At 52.0% G+C, this 20828-nt stretch overlaps 1 protein-coding gene across 1 annotated transcript in view; it reads right to left on the bottom strand.

Annotated features, from left to right (window-relative positions):
* Nucleotides 1-20828, bottom strand: part of LOC144752877 (laminin subunit gamma-3-like) — a 223618-nt gene that overhangs the window by 139342 nt on the left and 63448 nt on the right. The window contains exon 2 of the mRNA XM_078640706.1: nt 10658-10962. Coding sequence (XP_078496832.1) covers nt 10658-10962 — 305 coding nt within the window. The remainder of the gene's footprint in view (nt 1-10657; nt 10963-20828) is intronic.

Raw genomic sequence — 20828 nt, forward strand, 5'->3', positions numbered from 1 at the left:
TATAGAGAGTATGTACAAGAAAATTCGTAGGGAAATCATAACTATACACGAGAAACGAGAAGCAAAACAAGCAACCGAGAAAGAAGATGACTCTTCTACTGAAGAGGTAGACAACGAGAATCCCGACAGAATAGCGTACGTAGGTAGAACTAGACTTTCTGACCGACATTCACGTCTAGATTACAAGAAAGCTTTTCCTCCTCCAGCACCAGAACAGGGTTCTCTTGAGCAAGTATTCCAGGCCACCGATCACATTCTGAAGTCACGAATAGGTTATAGTGAGCTCAGTACCATGCATGAACAAGAACTAGCCCGATCAGCAGTCCGGTGGACTACTGATTCTACCACTTTTCCAGACGAAATAGTGGCCCAAATGTTTCTGAAATTGCCCCCAGCCGAACAGCGACTGGTGGGTATGTATATGATCCAGCACCTCATTACACTGTATGAGGAACAACATTCTGATCCAGGTCCTCTACATGATGTATTAAACGAGTTACTCCAGTACAGATGGAAAGGTCTAGGTACCGATTTAATTAGTGTCATATTAGAACAGCGCCACAAATACCGAACGTTTCTGAATCCACATTTTGTTCACGTCTCACCCCCAGAAAGTAAATCATTCTACATAGACAGACAGAATCCGTTACGAGAAGTACATCCAGTCAAGAAAGAGGGGGGTGGTCTAGAACGAGTATTTGTTTACACCCCTATCACAAAGATGGAACTCTTAGAAATGAAGAAGTTAATTCCCTGTCATGATAAAGATCCAGCAGGGTTCCACCGTGAATTAAAGGACATGCTCCGTATGGGAGAATATACGTATCCTGATATCATTAAAATGCTAAAGGTCCTGTTGCCTGCGGGCATATATGAAAAATGAAAAGAAAAAGAATGGGAGGTGGGAGAGAAAAAGATAGATTGGACAGCATTAGAAGCTGAAGATAATTCACGAGTACCAGGTACCGGTCTTGGGGATAAAGCTAAAGAATTGCCCGAGTTATTGATACAAGTTTTGCCAAGATTACTAGCCACGAAAAAGGAAGATTGGGATGCCATCTCAGCCTGTAAACAGAAACAAGACGAAGATACTAGTGATTTTTATTCTAGATTTGAAAAATGTTTTATTATTAATAGTGGTCTGAAAACAAGTAGTGAATCATACCCTCATCTTTTTGTTACCAAACTAGTCGAGAATTCCAGTCCACAAGTTAAAAATCGAGTCCTGAAAGTCGAAAGTACCTGGCAAGCTAATACCCCGTCCCAGATGCTCCAAATGCTCCAGTACCACCAGAACAGAATCAGGGAAGAGCAGGAACACGAAAGGAGACGTATGAAAGACACGAAAATGAAAGTATTAGTTGCACAATCTGTTCCACAAGACAGTCAGAAGAGGGGTCCGAATCAAGCCAGTCATCCTACAGTTCCCGTTAAAGGGACATGCAATTACTGTAAACAGCCAGGTCATTTTATAAACGAATGTGCAGTTCTGAAACACAACATAGCTACTGGTAAAACTAAAGAAAGACCACGTCCGCCTAGACAAGAACAAGTTTCACAGACTTCCCAGCCACCACAGAATGCACAACAGTCAGTTACCGTACCGCAGCCTATAGCTGCAACACAGCATGTTACACAGCAGATGTACCAGTATGCACAGTCCGAGTAGCCAGATTATCAGCCATACTCATGAAACAGCCTAGAGAGGGAGGTAGGCTTGCCTCTCATCGAGATACCTGTAGATCAAGAGGGTCCCTATGTACATAGTCAAGTATTAGGGAAAGACCGAAAGTTCCTGATTGATACAGGGGCAAGTAGGACTACCATCAGTCATGACGAGGTTCCAGGGGCTCCGCTCTCAGGCTCTATAAATGTTTCCCTTGGATTTTCAGGAAAGCCTATTGTTAATGAAATATCGAAACCAGTTACTCTAGAAGTTGGTCCATTGTCCCGAACTACAGATTTGTTACTCACGAAGTCTTGCCCAGAAAATTTGTTAGGCATTAAGACACTGAAAGAATTAGGAGCAGTCATATGCTGCTCCCCAGAAGGGGTCCGTCTGTTCCTCCGTGATTTCAAAGGTCATTATGTATTACGTGATTTTGATCCAAGATTATTGAATGTACCACAGCATTTATGGGCGCAAGGTCCAACTGATGTAGGTTGTATGCATATCACACCCCATCGTGTGACTCTAAAGCAAGGTGTTGTTCTACCACGAATCAGACAGTACAAATTGCCACCTGAGGCTGTAGCAGACTTATCCAAAATTATTGACGAACTTATTGTTCAAGGAGTGGTTGTAGAAACTGACTCCAATGTATGTAATTCTCCTATCATTCCGATCCTGAAACGTACTGATCCAAATGCACCTCCAGTTTATCGATTAGTGATCGACCTTCGAGAACTTAATAAATGTATTGTACCACAGTACCCAGTGGTCCCAGATATTTCTTCTCTATTGACAGCCATTGATTCTGAAGCTACGTTCTTTACAGTTATCGATCTCAAGAACGCATTTTTCAGTGTCCCCATTCATCCAGACAGCCAGTTCCTTTTCGGATTCTGTTTAAATGGAAGAAGCTATAAATTCATATTCATAACACACGCAATACATGTAGAATAATGCATGCACCAGCCTTAGTGTCAAGTAGCCTTTGGCCCGATAACTTTTGGATTCTATCAACATGTACTCCAAACACCAGATACCAGATATGCCATAGGTACATGTCGTCCTGACACCGCAGACTTTAGTCTCCTCTTCTAGCGCAGAAGTCATAGCCCCCAGTTCTCCCTGGTAACACGTCATTGCCCGTTTGCGCGCACCACTAGGTTAAAGGTCCCAGCTGCTCGAGTAGCCCCCTCCATGTTTCCGCCCCATTCATGACAATTCTGTGACGTTCACATCACATGTCTCAGTGCACGCCCTGTACACGCCTTCTTTTTCCACCCATGCCTTCTTATCTTACGTTTGTCATAAGTTACGCCTACTGTATGTAATGTAATGTAATGTTTTACTATATATATGCTGCACTGTCGATGAAATGCTGCAGCTGCCTTCCTTCCTATTTTATTTAAGGCTGTCCCGTTCCAGTCCCTTCCCTTTTGCCTGAATAAATCCTTCTGACTCGGACACATCGGATCCTGCCTCTTATTTATTGAGCTATCTGTTATTGTTAATGTAATTCAAAAATAGTCCTGGTATTATTTATTTATATACCACAATGGTTCCAGCTTCTGCCACTTGGTTTTCGGTGATTGACTTGAAGAATGCTTTCTTTAGCATCCCGATTGCCGAGGAGAGTAGGGATATTTTCGGATTCAGTTTAGGAGGACAAAGCTTCCGCTTCAAACGCGCTCCCCAGGGCTACTGTGATAGTCCATCGATATATAGTCAGGCTTTAAAGACACAACTTGATACGATTGTTTTACCTGATGGCGCTACCCTTATTCAGTACGTTGATGATTTGCTTGTTGCTGCAGATACTGAGGAAATCTGTAAAGAAGCCACGTTGTCATTATTGCGTCATTTGTCTGATTTGCATCACAAAGTGTCCCTTTCCAAATTGCAATATTGTCGACAAGAAGTGACCTACTTAGGTCATCTCTTATCGAAGGAGGGAAGGAAACTGACCCCAGAAAGAATTCAGGCAATAGCGAAATTGAGTGTGCCAAGGACACAGAGAGAAGTGCGTGCTTTCTTGGGTATTACATCATATTGCAGACAATGGATACCGAATTTTTCTTTGATGGCCAAACCTTTGGTGGCATTAACTTGTAAAGATACACCAAATCCCATTCCATGGTCTGAAGAGTGTCAGAAAAGCTTTTCCGAATTGCGTAATGCATTATGTTTGGCTCCTGTGTTGGGTACCCCCGACTACAGTAAGCCCTTACATTATATGACATTATATGTCCATGAGAAAGAAGGTTGTGCATTATCGGTGTTGACACAGTTGTTCGGAAACAAGCAGCGTCCATGCGCGTATTTTTCGTTGACTTTGGATCCGGTAGCTAAAGCATTGCCGAGTTGCTTAAGAGCCACAGCGGCAGCAGCTGTTTCCATTCGACAGTCTGCTGGTTTAGTGATGAATAATACATTGATTGTGATGGTTCCACATGCAGTGGACACTTTGTTAAACAGGACCAAAACACAGCACTTAAGTAGTGCTCGATTGTCGGGGTACGAGTTAACCCTGTTAGCGAGTCATGTGCACATAAAAAGATGCAACACGCTTAATCCAGCTACGTTGTTGCCGATTGTAGCAGAGTTAGATGCTTCTGAACAGCATGATTGTTTTCTAAGGACAGAGGAAGAAACGAAAGGGAGAATAGATCTTCAGGACACTCCCCTTGTAAAGTGTGATGGTACCTTATGGGTGGATGGTTCGTGCTTCAAGCTTCCGAGTGGAGATACGACTGCAGCATATGCTGTCACGACTTTGCATACGATTGTTGAAGCTGCACGTATCCCACATAATTCAGCTCAAGCAGCAGAATTGATTGCACTTACGAGAGCATGTGTGTTGTCGAAAGGAATGAAAGTGACCATTTATACAGACAGCCAGTATGCATTCGGTGTGGCTCACAGTTTTGGACGATTGTGGAAGGAACGTGGGTTTCTGACTTCGCATGGAGCTAAGATACAGCATGGTCAATTGGTGAATGAGCTTCTCGAGTCACTTACTTTGCCGTTGCAGGTTGCGATTGTGAAATGCAGTGCGCACAAAAAGGTTACTGACGATGTTGGTCGTGGAAATGCATTTGCTGATGAAGTCGCAAAAGAAACAGCAAGGGATGTGATGAGTCGAATGAATGTTGCAGGCCCTGCGAGATGGGTTGGTGATGTTGGAATGTGTGAAGATACGATCGAGAGCGTGAAGTCTATTCAAGCAGAAGCTACAGAGAAAGAATTGAGTGTGTGGTGAGAAAGTAAGGGTAAATTGGATGCGAATGGTTGTTGGGTTGAATTGTCAGAGCATCAGAGATGGTTGTTACCCGATGCGTATGTGCTTGCAGTGGTTACCATGGCTCATGGAATGGCTCATATCAGTGTGAAAGGGATTTGTAAGTTGTTGGCCCCGGTATGGCAAAATGCTGGAATTCCTAAGTGTGCAGAGAATGTGGTCAAGAATTGCATGGTGTGTCTGAAATACAATACTGGTAGGGGAACCCCAACTCCAGCTGGTCATTTTGCGCCTCCTATGTATCCGTTCGAGGTTTTGCAGCTAGATTTCATCCACATGAAAAGGTGCAACAATCTGAAATACGTACTCGTTGTTGTTTGTGCCTTTTCACGATGGGTAGAAGCATATCCCCTAAAAGACAACACTGCCTTATCCACAGCTAAAGCCCTTGTGAAAGAATTATTCCCTAGATTTGGAATGCAGAGGATGGTATGGAGTGACAATGGGAGTGAATTTGTGGGTCAAGTGATGAAGAAAGTATGTGAAGGGCTAGGCATCCAACAGAAATTTCACGCTGCAAATCACCCCCAATCAGCTGGACTAGTAGAATGCTACAATGGCACGCTAAAACTAAAGTTAGCAAAAATCCAAGCAAGCTCTGGTCTTAAATGGCCTGACGCTCAGCCTTTAGCACTCCTCTCAACCAGAATTACTGTGCATTCGCGAGTGGGACTTAGTCCATATGAGATTGTGTTCGGCCGTCCGGCCAACATATGGGGAGTGCCAAGGCCAACTAAATTCAGTGAAATCGAACACCCTGTACTGCTTGATTATTTGTACGAATTGACGGCTAAATTGCGTGTTTTACACCAACAGGTTCATGATACTCTGCCTCAGGCCTCTGAAGCTCCAGGACATCCGATCGATCCTGGATCCTGGGTGCTGGTCAAAAATTTCCAGCGAACAAAGAATGACCAGCCCCGGTGGACCGGCCCTCACCTAGTTCTACTCTCAACGAGATCAGCCGTTCGAGTGGAGGGAAAGAAGCACTGGATCCACGGTGTACATTGCAAGAGGGTGCCCTTGCCTCTGCCGTACGACCGGTGGGTCCAGGAGGGTGTCGCTGACTCAGAGACTGAAACTGTGCCTCGATTTCTGCCTTTCAGTGATGCACGTATAAAAGGAACAATTTCTGAGACAGAAAGTGACAATCTCTTGCAAGAAGCTGTGCCACCATCAACCCGATTGGACACTACAGAACCTGAACTCCTTTTCCAAGACCAGACAATACCTGGAAAGAAAAGATATAATCTGAGGCCGAGAACTATGGACAAATAAAAATATTCCTTTCCTTTGCTAAATTTTTGAAAGTGCAGCTCTCTCATCTGAGAAACTTTTTTATTTTTGTTTTTCGAACCACCATCCGGGTTCAGCTGTAGGGTCGCGGTTGCCCAAATCTTCGGGGAGCAGCCGAAGACGTTAGGTCAACGATTCTGGTTGGTCTAAGGGAGTTGCCCTGGGCTGACAGAAGCATCCTTTAGCATAGAACACCCTACCACCGCGAGCAGCAATTAGAGAGGATGGAGTTTTTCAAGATGGAGAGACCTGCCAAAACAATGAACTTTAAAGCCAGAATATGTCCAATGATGACCACAAAACGCTTTTTGATACTATGCATTTTTATGTTGTTCAGTATAATGATGTTTTTTATAGGATATGTTTTATTCTCTTTTCGAGTGACATTTGCACCCACTACACCGCCCATACCTCCTCCTTCTACTGTTTCCTCACATTCTTTTCAACCTCGTCCTGAACATGAGTCCGCTAGGAGATTAGAGTTTATTAATAACTCCTTCGTTCAGCTTTTGCACCAACACCAACTAGTATTGAACACAACTAACTGTTGGGTGTGTGGTCTTATGCCTCATACTACGGACAAAGGTATCCCCTATCTGGTCCTGCCATTCAGCCATAATGGTTCTGTGTGGGCATACAGAACAATGTTCGTTTACGCACATAAGACCTACCCCCTACGTTCTGTGACAGACAATCCTAAGAATAGTGCTCTAGTTAAGGGTATAGTAGATATGATTAAGGAAGATATTTCCTATGAGACTATCCCGAGAGATGAGACACTATTATACATAGGATGGAACGTGACCGGATATGGAGCTACTCTGAGTGAGAAACAGCAAGCTAAGAGATCTTCCCCGATTTGGATTGTACCCCATCAAGGTCACTTATGTCTGCAAGGTGTCGGCAAGAATCCCAGAGCTCAGTTAGGGAAAAGTATCTGCACTGAAACATATGTTTTCACGTCCCAGACTTCCCCTTCGTTCCTAGCAGCTAAGGGTACCTATTTCATCTGCCATGATAGAGCCTATACATGGTTGCCCCCTGACTTTTCGGGCACATGTTTTGTTTCGTTCCTGTTGCCTCCCATCTACACAGCTACGGCAGATTACCATAAGACAAGGGTAGTTAGAGGTGTCCTCAGCAAAGAAGACACTGCAGGACAAGAATTTGGAGACTTTGTGAAAGGTTTTCTGCCGTTCTGGGGACCCATGGTTAACAGCAGGAACCTAAGACAATTGACGAGGGTGGTTGAGTCCACCGTAGTTGAAACTGCCGGTGCCCTTAGTAACTTGACTGCTGAGCTCCAGTCGGATCGTCTTATGACCCTTCAGAACAGGGTCGCGTTAGACGTCATCCTTGCAGACCGAGGTGGGGTATGTAGAGTGATCCAATCGAGTTGCTGTGTTTTCATTCCAGATAACGCTCCAACAGTGTACCAGGCCATTTCCAAGCTGCATAAGATTTCCGAATCTATACATGTGGACAAAGGAGATTGGTCGTTAATGGGATGGTTCTGGGAACTGATATCCGGCTGGGGATGGAAAATTCTGATGGTCATTGGGATGGTCTTAGCCATTCTTTTCCTGTTCTGTCTGTGCGTACAGTGTGCTCCTGCAATATGTGGTCTCTGTGCTACATCGTGTGTAAGGAAACCTGTATCGAGAGACGAGCTAAGTAATAGGATGATGCTACAGCAGCATCTCAATGACTTTACGAATATAGACCTGGACTCAGATTAGCATGAGTATAGGTTAATTGCCTATGTAAGGGCAAAAGGAGGGTACTGTGGTACTGAAAATTCTGGACCCCTTGTCATAACCATCGTCGTATCATGACGATTTTGATATCAGCAGACCGAGAATGGCTAGTAGACTATGCACAAGCATTTTCATCATGTTCGAGTGACGAAACCACCCTGAAATCATAGTTTTCGTCCTGAACCCTCGGGTTCCATTTTGTGTACGGCAACCATTTTGTGAGTTGCCCTCACATAGGCCAATGATTAAATCCAAACACGCTCTTGAAGGACACGCACACCTTCCCTGACTTCTCTACGACCTGGACAAGCTGCCTCCACGCCCAAGGCCAAACCTGTTCGGTCAGTTCCTCTCCCAGTGGCCGAATGAGATTAGCATCAAGGCACAACATATCATAAACCTTTCATCGCACACGAACCATGCCTAATCTTACACACACCTGTCTCTGTTTCCTACTTTATGGCTTGCTTTACGAGGAGGAGGTGCCCATTTTTATTGGGGGTCCACCGATATCTGATGGAAGTTCTGGGCCTTGCCGGGTAATTAATTATGGGCTGGACAAACTGAAATATGGGCTTGTCATCCTGACTCTGCTTTTCCTTTGTAGTGAAAATATGTGAATGGTCAACTGTAAAAACAAAGAATGTTTGCCTGAAGCGTAATATTTTGTATAAAAAGAGAAGGCTGGCTTTGTAAGATTGAGCAGTCTCCTGAGAATATACACCGTGTTGTACGTCTAGGACGCCTGTTACTTGGTTGCAGCCAATAAATTCGATCTTTGACTTCACCTAGAAGGCTCTGTGTTTCTGTAGTCTGAAACAGGAAGAACTCGAAGTCTTTGGGTGTTCTCCCTGGCACCGCTGGGTTACCGGTTCAGTACCGGTTCTGAAAAACCCAGTACTTCAGCAAGGGGAGAGATTCAGGGGGGGGTAGGAGCAGGGGAAGTAGACAGAGAATGAAGGAGAGAATGAGGAGGGGAGGGTGAGAGACAGCATGGGAAGAGGAGGGGAGGGTGAGAGACACAGCATGGAAAGAGGAGGGGAAGGGCGACAGGCACACAAACCGGTAGACGAGTCAAAGCAACGCCCAAAGTCCAGTAAGCTGTGATCCCAGGGGAAGTGGAATCACTTCCCTATCTCTGTTGCGAGAGGCTCCCTTTACACAGTGGACTCTCTCAGAGGGGTCTCTGAGACGCCAAGGCCTACATACTAGATCCTTCCCCAAAAAGGGGAGAGGGAGTGCTTTGGCAAGGGGTGCCATACCATACCTCAGCTAATTAAGACTAGCCTGCGTCGGTGTTCATGAGATAAAGAGACAGGAAGTGTGGGGTGGCCGAAGAAAGAGGTGTGAGGTGGAAGTATGGGGCAATGGAAGGAGGAATCGTGAGTAAGCAATCTTTGCATTCGGCAACCCTGGTATTCTGCAGCGCCGACAGTGGGCTACTAAGAAATGCGTCAGGCCACAACTGTCTATACTTTGCCCAACCTCCCCTCATGTTTGCATTCTATGGCTCAGATTTACAATAATTTTCCCAACAGAACGATGTGCGACAAATTGTAGAACTGCGTTGCATGAAGGATCAAAAATAGAGCTGCAGAAGATTTAGGACCTAATTTAGATCTTGGTAGAGGGGTTACTCGGTCACAATGGTGATGGATATCCCATCCGCCGAAGCAGAAATCCCATAGGATATAATAGGATTCATATTTCGTCAGGTGGTCGCCAACGATCTGAATCAGGCCCTTAGCAAGAGCTACCTCTCAATGAAGCCATGGCCAGCACTGGTACTAAAATGGCTGTTCCAGGTGATGCTCAGCATTGTTGTTTGCGGTAGTCGACAGCCTTGCGCTATGACACAAAGGTAAGCCAGGAGCGTCAAGCATAAGATTGTACTCGAGGTACTCCCTATAGGGCCAGATCTTGCCCATAAACAAGCACACAGGGGTCAGAAGTGTAAGTTATGTACTTTTATGTAAATAACATGTTACAGATAGGTTTATCAGGCGATAAAACTTCCCCCTTGCTTGTGCCTGCTTTCACGTGACTTTAAGAGTGGGCAAAAAGCCAGGCTATGCTTTGTAAGTAGAATTGATTTTGAGCCAATTCCCACAGTGCTGTGCTATTCTGCTCTAGGCACTCCTCCTCTTGCATGAGTAAACGGTAGGCCTGGGCGGTAAATTCCGTTCCGCTCGCTCAATTTGGGTAATTTTGTGTTCTGTGGAGAACGCAAAATTACTAAAAATTACGTGGTCCGCGGTTTCGTGGAATTTTTTGCTTGTTTGCACTTTCAAAATGAGTGTTCATGAGATATTTCCCCCCGAGCACGCAAACAGTGTTCGCGATCAGGAAAAAAGCATCGCAAACGGGCGGAACAAGCAAATCCGCGTGTTCGCAAAATTTCTATGTGTACGCAGAGTTTTTTTACTGTTTTGCAGAGCTTTGCGTATCGCGACTACGCAAATTCCACCCACCCCTAGTAAAGAGGGCGTTGGCGCAAAGTGTTTTTCTGTTGCATGAGGGTCAAATTAGAGAGCAATAACGTTTGCGCTGCTTGCATCATACGAGCGCCCATGCAAACCTTTAGTAAATGTATAGCTCCTCCATGGTTATGAAAGCATAGGTGCTGCCCCGCGTTACCTGCAGGACAGGACTCCTGTCGAAGTTGTAGGCGCTAGGCCGGCCTTCCAGGGTGGAGAAGGCCACGTTTCCACCACTGAGAGGAGAGATATCACTGAACTCCGCCGTGCAGAAGGCCACAGCCTCGTCATCACCTGGACGTAGGTACCCCCGCTCCGCCTTGCCGTAGGTTTTCTGGCAGGTGGCGCTGTAGTACTGGTAGGGCACCCAGGGACCGCCTGCCCGGGTCCGCTTATAGATGGCGAAGCTCTCGGGGCGGCTGGTGTGGAACTTGAGCCGCACGTAGGTTATCTCGTAGGACTTACCTGAAAAACAAAAGAGAGAGAGGACTGGGTCAGCATCTCTGCCTCGTGCCACTGCCTTCTGGGAAGATTGCTTGGGAGAGGGTTCTAAGCAGTGGGAAGAGGAGACCCTATGGACTGTGGGGGGGGGGGGCATTGTACAGGTGCCAGGTGCCTTCACGGTGGCAGGACAGCCCATGCCAACCTAGGGCCATACTTTAAAGATAGTTAGACACCATGGTATAATGGGTTCATTCAAAGCCACCAAAGGCAGCTGCAGGGATGGAGAAGAGGGGACCTGCAAGCATGGAATGATCTAGCAGCCCTAGCAACCAGCTGCAGCCCTAGCAGTGAGGGAGCACCAGCTGAAGCCCTAGCAGTGAGGGAGCACCAGCTGAAGACCTAGCAGTGAGGGGGCACCAGCTGAAGCCCTAGCAGTGAGGGAGCACCAGCTGCAGCCCTAGCAGTGAGGGAGCAGCAGCTGAAGCCCGAGCAGTGAGATACCTCCAGCTGAAGCCCTAGCAGTGAGGGAGCACCAGCTGAAGCCCTAGCAGTGAGGGAGCACCAGCTGCAGCCCTAGCAGTGAGGGAGCACCAGCTGCAGCCCTAGAAGTGAGGGAGCAGCAGCTGCAGCCCTAGCAGTGAAGGAGCACCAGCTGCAGCCCTAGCAGTGAGGGAGCACCAGCTGCAGCCCTAGCAGTGAGGGAGCAGCAGCTGAAGCCCTAGCAGTGAGGGAGCACCAGCTGCAGCCCTAGCAGTGAGGGAGCGCCAGCTGAAGCCCTAGAAGTGAGGGAGTGGCAGCTGCAGCCCTAGCCGTGAGGGAGCACCAGCTGAAGCCCTAGCAGTGAGGGAGCACCAGCTGAAGCCCTAGCAGTGAGGGGGCACCAGCTGAAGCCCTAGCAGTGAGGGGGTACCAGCTGCAGCCCTAGCAGTGAGGGAGCAGCAGCTGAAGCCCGAGCAGTGAGATACCTCCAGCTGAAGCCCTAGCAGTGAGGGAGCACCAGCTGAAGCCCTAGCAGTGAGGGAGCACCAGCTGCAGCCCTAGCAGTGAGGGAGCACCAGCTGCAGCCCTAGAAGTGAGGGAGCAGCAGCTGCAGCCCTAGCAGTGAAGGAGCACCAGCTGCAGCCCTAGCAGTGAGGGAGCACCAGCTGCAGCCCTAGCAGTGAGGGAGCAGCAGCTGAAGCCCTAGCAGTGAGGGAGCACCAGCTGCAGCCCTAGCAGTGAGGGAGCGCCAGCTGAAGCCCTAGAAGTGAGGGAGTGGCAGCTGCAGCCCTAGCCGTGAGGGAGCACCAGCTGAAGCCCTAGCAGTGAGGGAGCACCAGCTGAAGCCCTAGCAGTGAGGGAGCGCCAGCTGAAGCCCTAGAAGTGAGGGAGCAGCAGCTGCAGCCCTAGCAGTGAGGGAGCACCAGCTGAAGCCCTAGCAGTGAGGGAGCGCTAGCTGAAGCCCTAGCAGTGAGGGAGCACCAGCTGAAGCCCTAGCAGTGAGGCAGCGCTAGCTGAAGCCCTAGCAGTGAGTGGGGGCCAGCTGAAGCCCTAGCAGTGAGGGAGCACCAGCTGCAGCCCTACCAGTGAGGGAGCGCCATCAGAAGCCCTGGCAGTGAGGGAGCGCCAGCTGAAGCCCTAGCAGTGAGGGAGCACCAGCTGCAGCTCTAGCAGTGAGGGAGCGCCAGCAGAAGCCCTAGCAGTGAGGGAGCTCCAGCTGAAGCCCTAGCAGTGAGGGAGCACCAGCTGAAGCCCTAGCAGTGAGGGAGCAGCAGCTGCAGCCCTAGCAGTGAAGGAGCAGCAGCTGAAGCCCCAGCAGTGAGGGAGCGCCAGCTGAAGCCCCAGCAGTGAGGGAGCACCTGCTGCAGCCCCAGAAGCGAGGGAGCACCAGCTGAAGCCCTAGCAGTGAGGGAGCACCAGCTGCAGCCCTAGCAGTGAGGGAGCAGCAGCTGCAGCCCTAGCAGTGAGGGAGCACCAGCTGCAGCCCTAGCAGTGAGGGAGCAGCAGCTGAAGCCCTAGCAGTGAGGGAGCAGCAGCTGAAGCCCTAGCAGTGAGGGAGCACCAGCTGCAGCCCTAGCATTGAGGGTGCACCAGCTGAAGCCCTAGCAGTGAGGGAGCGCCAGCTGAAGCCCTAGCAGTGAGGGAGCGCTAGCTGAAGCCCTAGCAGTGAGGGAGCACCAGTGAAAGCCCTAGCAGTGAGGGAGCACCAGCTGCAGCCCTAGCAGTGAGGGAGTGCCAGCTGAAGCCCTAGCAGTGAAGGAGCATCAGCTAAAGCCCTAGCAGTGAGGGAGCACCAGCTGAAGCCCCAGCAGTGAGGGAGCACCAGCTGCAGCCCTAGCAGTGAGGGAGCATCAGTGGAAACCCTAGCAGTGAGGGAGTACCAGCTGCAGCCCCAGCAGTGAGGGAGTGCCAGCTGAAGCCCGAGCAGTGAGGGAGCACCAGCTGAAGCCCTAGCAGTGAGGGAGCACCAGCTGAAGCCCTAGCAGTAAGGGAGCACCAGCTGCAGCCCTACCAGTAAGGGAGCACCAGCTGCAGCCCTAGCAGTGAGGGAGCAGCAGCTGCAGCCCTAGCAGTGAAGGAGCACCAGCTGCAGCCTTAGCAGTGAGGGAGCACCAGCTGCAGCCCTAGCAGTGAGGGAGCAGCAGCTGAAGCCCTAGCAGTGAGGGAGCACCAGCTGAAGCCCTAGCAGTGAGGGAGCACCAGCTGCAGCCCTAGCAGTGAGGGTGCACCAGCTGAAGCCCTAGCAGTGAGGGAGCGCCAGCTGAAGCCCTAGCAGTGAGGGAGCAACAGCTGAAGCCCTAGCAGTGAGGGAGTGCCAGCTGAAGCCCTAGCAGTGAGGGAGGACCAGCTGAAGCCCTAGCAGTGAGGGGGTACCAGCTGCAGCCCTAGCAGTGAGGGAGCAGCAGCTGAAGCCCGAGCAGTGAGATACCTCCAGCTGAAGCCCTAGCAGTGAGGGAGCACCAGCTGAAGCCCTAGCAGTGAGGGAGCACCAGCTGCAGCCCTAGCAGTGAGGGAGCACCAGCTGCAGCCCTAGAAGTGAGGGAGCAGCAGCTGCAGCCCTAGCAGTGAAGGAGCACCAGCTGCAGCCCTAGCAGTGAGGGAGCACCAGCTGCAGCCCTAGCAGTGAGGGAGCAGCAGCTGAAGCCCTAGCAGTGAGGGAGCACCAGCTGCAGCCCTAGCAGTGAGGGAGCGCCAGCTGAAGCCCTAGAAGTGAGGGAGTGGCAGCTGCAGCCCTAGCCGTGAGGGAGCACCAGCTGAAGCCCTAGCAGCGAGGGAGCACCAGCTGAAGCCCTAGCAGTGAGGGAGCGCCAGCTGAAGCCCTAGAAGTGAGGGAGCAGCAGCTGCAGCCCTAGCAGTGAGGGAGCACCAGCTGAAGCCCTAGCAGTGAGGGAGCGCTAGCTGAAGCCCTAGCAGTGAGGGAGCACCAGCTGAAGCCCTAGCAGTGAGGCAGCGCTAGCTGAAGCCCTAGCAGTGAGTGGGGGCCAGCTGAAGCCCTAGCAGTGAGGGAGCACCAGCTGCAGCCCTACCAGTGAGGGAGCGCCATCAGAAGCCCTGGCAGTGAGGGAGCGCCAGCTGAAGCCCTAGCAGTGAGGGAGCACCAGCTGCAGCTCTAGCAGTGAGGGAGCGCCAGCAGAAGCCCTAGCAGTGAGGGAGCTCCAGCTGAAGCCCTAGCAGTGAGGGAGCACCAGCTGAAGCCCTAGCAGTGAGGGAGCAGCAGCTGCAGCCCTAGCAGTGAAGGAGCAGCAGCTGAAGCCCCAGCAGTGAGGGAGCGCCAGCTGAAGCCCCAGCAGTGAGGGAGCACCTGCTGCAGCCCCAGAAGTGAGGGAGCACCAGCTGAAGCCCTAGCAGTGAGGGAGCACCAGCTGCAGCCCTAGCAGTGAGGGAGCAGCAGCTGCAGCCCTAGCAGTGAGGGAGCACCAGCTGCAGCCCTAGCAGTGAGGGAGCAGCAGCTGAAGCCCTAGCAGTGAGGGAGCAGCAGCTGAAGCCCTAGCAGTGAGGGAGCACCAGCTGCAGCCCTAGCATTGAGGGTGCACCAGCTGAAGCCCTAGCAGTGAGGGAGCGCCAGCTGAAGCCCTAGCAGTGAGGGAGCGCTAGCTGAAGCCCTAGCAGTGAGGGAGCACCAGTGAAAGCCCTAGCAGTGAGGGAGCACCAGCTGCAGCCCTAGCAGTGAGGGAGTGCCAGCTGAAGCCCTAGCAGTGAAGGAGCATCAGCTAAAGCCCTAGCAGTGAGGGAGCACCAGCTGAAGCCCCAGCAGTGAGGGAGCACCAGCTGCAGCCCTAGCAGTGAGGGAGCATCAGTGGAAACCCTAGCAGTGAGGGAGTACCAGCTGCAGCCCCAGCAGTGAGGGAGTGCCAGCTGAAGCCCGAGCAGTGAGGGAGCACCAGCTGAAGCCCTAGCAGTGAGGGAGCACCAGCTGAAGCCCTAGCAGTAAGGGAGCACCAGCTGCAGCCCTACCAGTAAGGGAGCACCAGCTGCAGCCCTAGCAGTGAGGGAGCAGCAGCTGCAGCCCTAGCAGTGAAGGAGCACCAGCTGCAGCCTTAGCAGTGAGGGAGCACCAGCTGCAGCCCTAGCAGTGAGGGAGCAGCAGCTGAAGCCCTAGCAGTGAGGGAGCACCAGCTGAAGCCCTAGCAGTGAGGGAGCACCAGCTGCAGCCCTAGCAGTGAGGGTGCACCAGCTGAAGCCCTAGCAGTGAGGGAGCGCCAGCTGAAGCCCTAGCAGTGAGGGAGCAACAGCTGAAGCCCTAGCAGTGAGGGAGTGCCAGCTGAAGCCCTAGCAGTGAGGGAGGACCAGCTGAAGCCCTAGCAGTGAGGGAGCACCAGCTGAAGCCCTAGCAGTGAGGGAGCGCCAGCTGAAGCCCAACAGTGAGGGAGCACCAGATGCAGCCCTAGCAGTGAGGGAGCGCCAGCTGCAGCTCTAGCAGTGAGGGAGTGCCAGCTGAAGCCCTAGCAGTGAGGGAGCGCCAGCTGAAGCCCTAGCAGTGAGGAAGTGCAAGCTTAAGCCCTAGCAGTGAGGGAGCGCCAGCTGAAGCCCAACAGTGAGGGAGCACCAGATGCAGCCCTAGCAGTGAGGGAGCGCCAGCTGCAGCCCTAGCAGTGAGGGAGCGCCAGCTGAAGCCCAACAGTGAGGGAGCACCAGATGCAGCCCTAGCAGTGAGGGAGCGCCAGCTGCAGCCCTAGCAGTGAGGGAGTGCCAGCTGAAGCCTTAGCAGTGAGGGAGCACCAGCTGAAGCCCTAGCAGTGAGGGAGCACCAGTGAAAGCCCTAGCAGAGAGGGTGCACCAGCTGCAGCCCTAGCAGTGATGGAGCACCAGCTGAAGCCCTATCAGTGAGGGAGCGCTAGCTGAAGCCCTAGCAGTGAGGGAGCACCAGCTGAAGCCCGAGCAGTGAGGCAGCGCTAGCTGAAGCCCTAGCAGTGAGTGGGTGCCAGCTGAAGCCCTAGCAGTGAGGGAGCACCAGCTGCAGCCCTACCAGTGAGGGAGCGCCAGCAGAAGCTCTAGCAGTGAGGGAGCGCCAGCTGAAGCCCTAGCAGTGAGGGAGCACCAGCTGCAGCCCTAGCAGTGAGGGAGCACCAGCTGGAGCCCTAGCAGTGAGGGAGCGCTAGCTGAAGCCCTAGCAGTGCGGGAGCGCCAGCTGAAGCCCTAGCAGTGAGGGAGCGCCAGCTGAAGCCCTAGCAGTGAGGGAGCGCCAGCTGAAGCCCTAGCAGTGAGGGAGCACCAGCCGAAGCCCTAGCTGCAGCGCTAGCAGTGAGGGAGCGCTAGCTGAAGCCCTAGCAGTGAGGGAGTGCCAGCTGAAGCCCTAGCAGTGAGGGAGCGCCAGCTGAAGCCCTAGCAGTGAGGGTGCGCCAGCTGACGCCCATCAGTGAGGGAGCACCAGCTGAAGCCCTAGCAGTGAGGGAGCGCCAGCTGAAGCCCTAGCAGTGAGGAAGCACCAGCTGAAGCCCTAGCGGTGAGGGTGCACCAGCTGAAGCCCCAGCAGTGAGGGAGCGCCAGCTGAAGCCCTAGCAGTGAGGAAGCACCAGCTGAAGCCCTAGCGGTGAGGGTGCACCAGCTGAAGCCCTAGCAGTGAGGGAGAACTAGCTGAAGCCCTAGCAGTGAGGGAGCGCCAGCTGAAGCCCTAGCAGTGAGGAAGTTCCAGCTGAAGCCCGAGCAGTGAGGGAGCACAAACTGAAGCCCTAGCAGTTAGGGAGCGCCAGCTGAAGCCCTAGCAGTGAGGGACCGCCAGCTGAAGCCCTAGCAGTGAGGGAGCGCCAGCTGAAGCCCTAGCAGTGAGAGGCCTTCAGCTGAAGCCCTAGAAGTGAGATACCTCCAGCTGAGGCCCTAGCAGTGAGGGAGCACCAGCTGAAACCCTATCAGTGAGGGAGCACCAGCTGAAGCCCTAGCAGTGAGGGAGTGCCAGCTGAAGCCCTAGCAGTGACGGAGCCCCAACGGAAGTCATAGCAGTGAGGGAGCACAAACTGAAGCCCTTGCAGTGAGGGTGCACCAGCTGAAGCCACAGCAGTGAGGGAGTGCCAGCAGAAGCCATAACAGTGAGGGAGCAGCAGCTGAAGCCCTAGCAGTGAGGGAGCGCCAGCTGAAGCCCTAGCAGTGAGGGAGTGCCAGCAGAAGCCCTAGCAGTGAGGGAGCGCCAGCTGAAGCCCTAGCAGTGAGGGAGCACCAGCTGAAGCCCCAGCAGTGAGGGAGCGCCAGCAGAAGCCCTAGCAGTGAGGGAGCGCCAGCTGAAGCCCTAGCAGTGAGGGAGCACCAGCTGCAGCCCTAGCAGTGAGGGAGCACCAGCTGGAGCCCTAGCAGTGAGGGAGCGCTAGCTGAAGCCCTAGCAGTGCGGGAGCGCCAGCTGAAGCCCTAGCAGTGAGGGAGCGCCAGCTGAAGCCCTAGCAGTGAGGGAGCGCCAGCTGAAGCCCTAGCAGTGAGGGAGCACCAGCCGAAGCCCTAGCTGCAGCGCTAGCAGTGAGGGAGCGCTAGCTGAAGCCCTAGCAGTGAGGGAGTGCCAGCTGAAGCCCTAGCAGTGAGGGAGCGCCAGCTGAAGCCCTAGCAGTGAGGGTGCGCCAGCTGACGCCCACCAGTGAGGGAGCACCAGCTGAAGCCCTAGCAGTGAGGGAGCGCCAGCTGAAGCCCTAGCAGTGAGGAAGCACCAGCTGAAGCCCTAGCGGTGAGGGTGCACCAGCTGAAGCCCCAGTAGTGAGGGAGCACCAGCTGAAGCCCTAGCAGTGAGGAAGCACCAGCTGAAGCCCTAGCGGTGAGGGTGCACCAGCTGAAGCCCTAGCAGTGAGGGAGAACTAGCTGAAGCCCTAGCAGTGAGGGAGCGCCAGCTGAAGCCCTAGCAGTGAGGAAGTTCCAGCTGAAGCCCGAGCAGTGAGGGAGCACAAACTGAAACCCTCGCAGTTAGGGAGCGCCAGCTGAAGCCCTAGCAGTGAGGGAGCGCCAGCTGAAGCCCTAGCAGTGAGAGGCCTTCAGCTGAAGCCCTAGAAGTGAGATACCTCCAGCTGAGGCCCTAGTAGTGAGGGAGCACCAGCTGAAACCCTATCAGTGAGGGAGCACCAGCTGAAGCCCTAGCAGTGAGGGAGTGCCAGCTGAAGCCCTAGCAGTGACGGAGCCCCAACGGAAGTCATAGCAGTGAGGGAGCACAAACTGAAGCCCTTGCAGTGAGGGTGCACCAGCTGAAGCCACAGCAGTGAGGGAGTGCCAGCAGAAGCCATAACAGTGAGGGAGCAGCAGCTGAAGCCCTAGCAGTGAGGGAGCGCCAGCTGAAGCCCTAGCAGTGAGGGAGTGCCAGCTGAAGCCCTAGCAGTGAGGGTTGCACCAGCTGAAGCCCTAGCAGTGAGGGAGCGCCAGCTGAAGCCCTAGCAGTGAGGGAGCACCAGCTGAAGCCCTAGCACTGAAGGAGCACCAGCTGAAGCCCTAGCAGTGAGGGTGCTCCAGCTGAAGCCCTAGCAGTGAGGGAGCACCAGCTGCAGCCCTAGCAGTGAGGGAGCACCAGCTGAAGCCCTAGCAGTGAGGGAGCACCAGCTGAAGCCCTAGCAGTGAGGGAGCACCAGATGACGCCCTAGCAGTGAGGGTGCACCAGCTGAAGCCCTAGCAGTGAGGGAGCGCCAGCTGAAGCCCTACCAGTGAGGGAGTGCCAGCTGAAGCCCTAGCAGTGAGGGTTGCACCAGCTGAAGCCCTAGCAGTGAGGGAGCACCCGCTGAAGCCCTAGCAGTGAGGGAGTGCCAGCTGAAGCCCTAGCAGTGAGGGTGCACCAGCTGAAGTCCTAGCAGTGAAGGAGCACCAGCTGAAGTCCTAGAAGTGAAACCCTAGTGATGAGGGAGCATCAGTTGTAGCCAATGGAATCAGATGGTTGAAGACAGGTTTTCAGCTTCTGGAAGGTCCGACACTTCACAGTGATCCCTGGATAGCGGTGATTGTCCAAATCACCCAACAATTTCTTGATAAGAGACATAGTCAAATATATACCCTGAAAAGTCCCTCAATGGGGGTGAGAGTCTAATGCCTCACTGCAGTCTTTCAATGGATGTGATAGTGTATATTGCCCAACAGATGTTCAATGGGAGGTATAGTCCCAAACATACCCAAAGCTGTCCCTCAATAGGACTGATTGTCCCGTTTATATCGTCCAACTGTCCTTCGATAAGCGAGATAGCCTAGTACCTCCAACTATCCCTATAAAGGAACGATGGTTTCTTACTTGGTACACAGCTGCCCCTCAATAAGAGTGATTGCCCTATGCCTCACAGCAGGCTCTTAATAGGTAAAGAAGTATATCTCCCAATGTTCCTCAATTGGAGTGATAGTCCCATATATACCCTAACTGTTCCTTGAATAGTATGATTGTCCTATATATACCGCAGCTGTCCCTTAATAGGAGTGATAGTCCTATGCCTCACTGCTGTCCCTCCATACACATGAAGTCTACAGGTCCAGGAGTGTACTGAAGGGTTGGTTTGAGGGTCTAATATTTGCAACCTGGTGCCAGGCTTTGAAGTGGGAGAAACTTCTAGGCTCTTCTATATCCGATTTCTGGAAACTTCCCTCTTCCCCCTCCCAGGTTCCAAGGGGTCTAGGGTGACAAAAGACTGGTGTGTGAAGTTCTTTGTGAGTGTACAGGAGGCAGCACCTTTGAAACATATTCGGGGCAGGGAACAGCTTTGCCCCACACAACCTTTCAGGATGGCCCATCCTGCCAACACAATCCACTTTTGTCTCACTGTCAGGGAGCATTCCACAAAAGCCAACTATTCATAGCCATGTGACCCAGAGTATAGGCTGCAGGCACCACCAATTGGTTAGGTGAGCCAGGCCAACTTTCTAAAAGTTGTATTTTCAGAATTGTGACTTAAGGTCCGACTTCATCATTAGCAAGGGTTTTATATTACATCTCCTTTGAGACCAAACATGACATTTTTACCTGTTTCCAATCAGGAGTTAGCACGTATTAACTGTAAAAGGGTAATCCAATGTTATCCTATGGGAACAAATTCGAGATTTTTTTTCACCACCTGCAAATGTGAAAGTTAAAAGTGTGTGTCCAATTTTTGAAATACAATGCACCGGGCCCTTTGGGCTGTTTAGGACGTACACTAGGGGTGACTCATATTTATTAAAACAACATTTTAAGCCTGGCAAAAGTTTTATTTTGCCAAGTCGAAATGGCAGTTTAAACTTGGACACACAGGCTGCAAAGACAGACATGAAACGTTTTTAAAAAAGCTATGTAAGTAGGCTGCACAATAAGTGCTGTAGGCCACTTGTAGCATCTAATTTACAGGCCTTGGGTCCCTGTACTACCACTTTACTAGAGACTTACAAGTAAATTACATTTGCCAATTGGGTGTACGACAATTTTACTATATTTAAAGGAGAGCGCATAAGCACTTTGGAAATGAATGACAGTGATAAAGTGGGCAGAGTCCTAAGGA

The sequence above is a fragment of the Lissotriton helveticus genome, chromosome 5_1 (assembly GCF_964261635.1).
Source record: "Lissotriton helveticus chromosome 5_1, aLisHel1.1, whole genome shotgun sequence".
Lineage (NCBI taxonomy): Eukaryota > Metazoa > Chordata > Amphibia > Caudata > Salamandridae > Lissotriton > Lissotriton helveticus.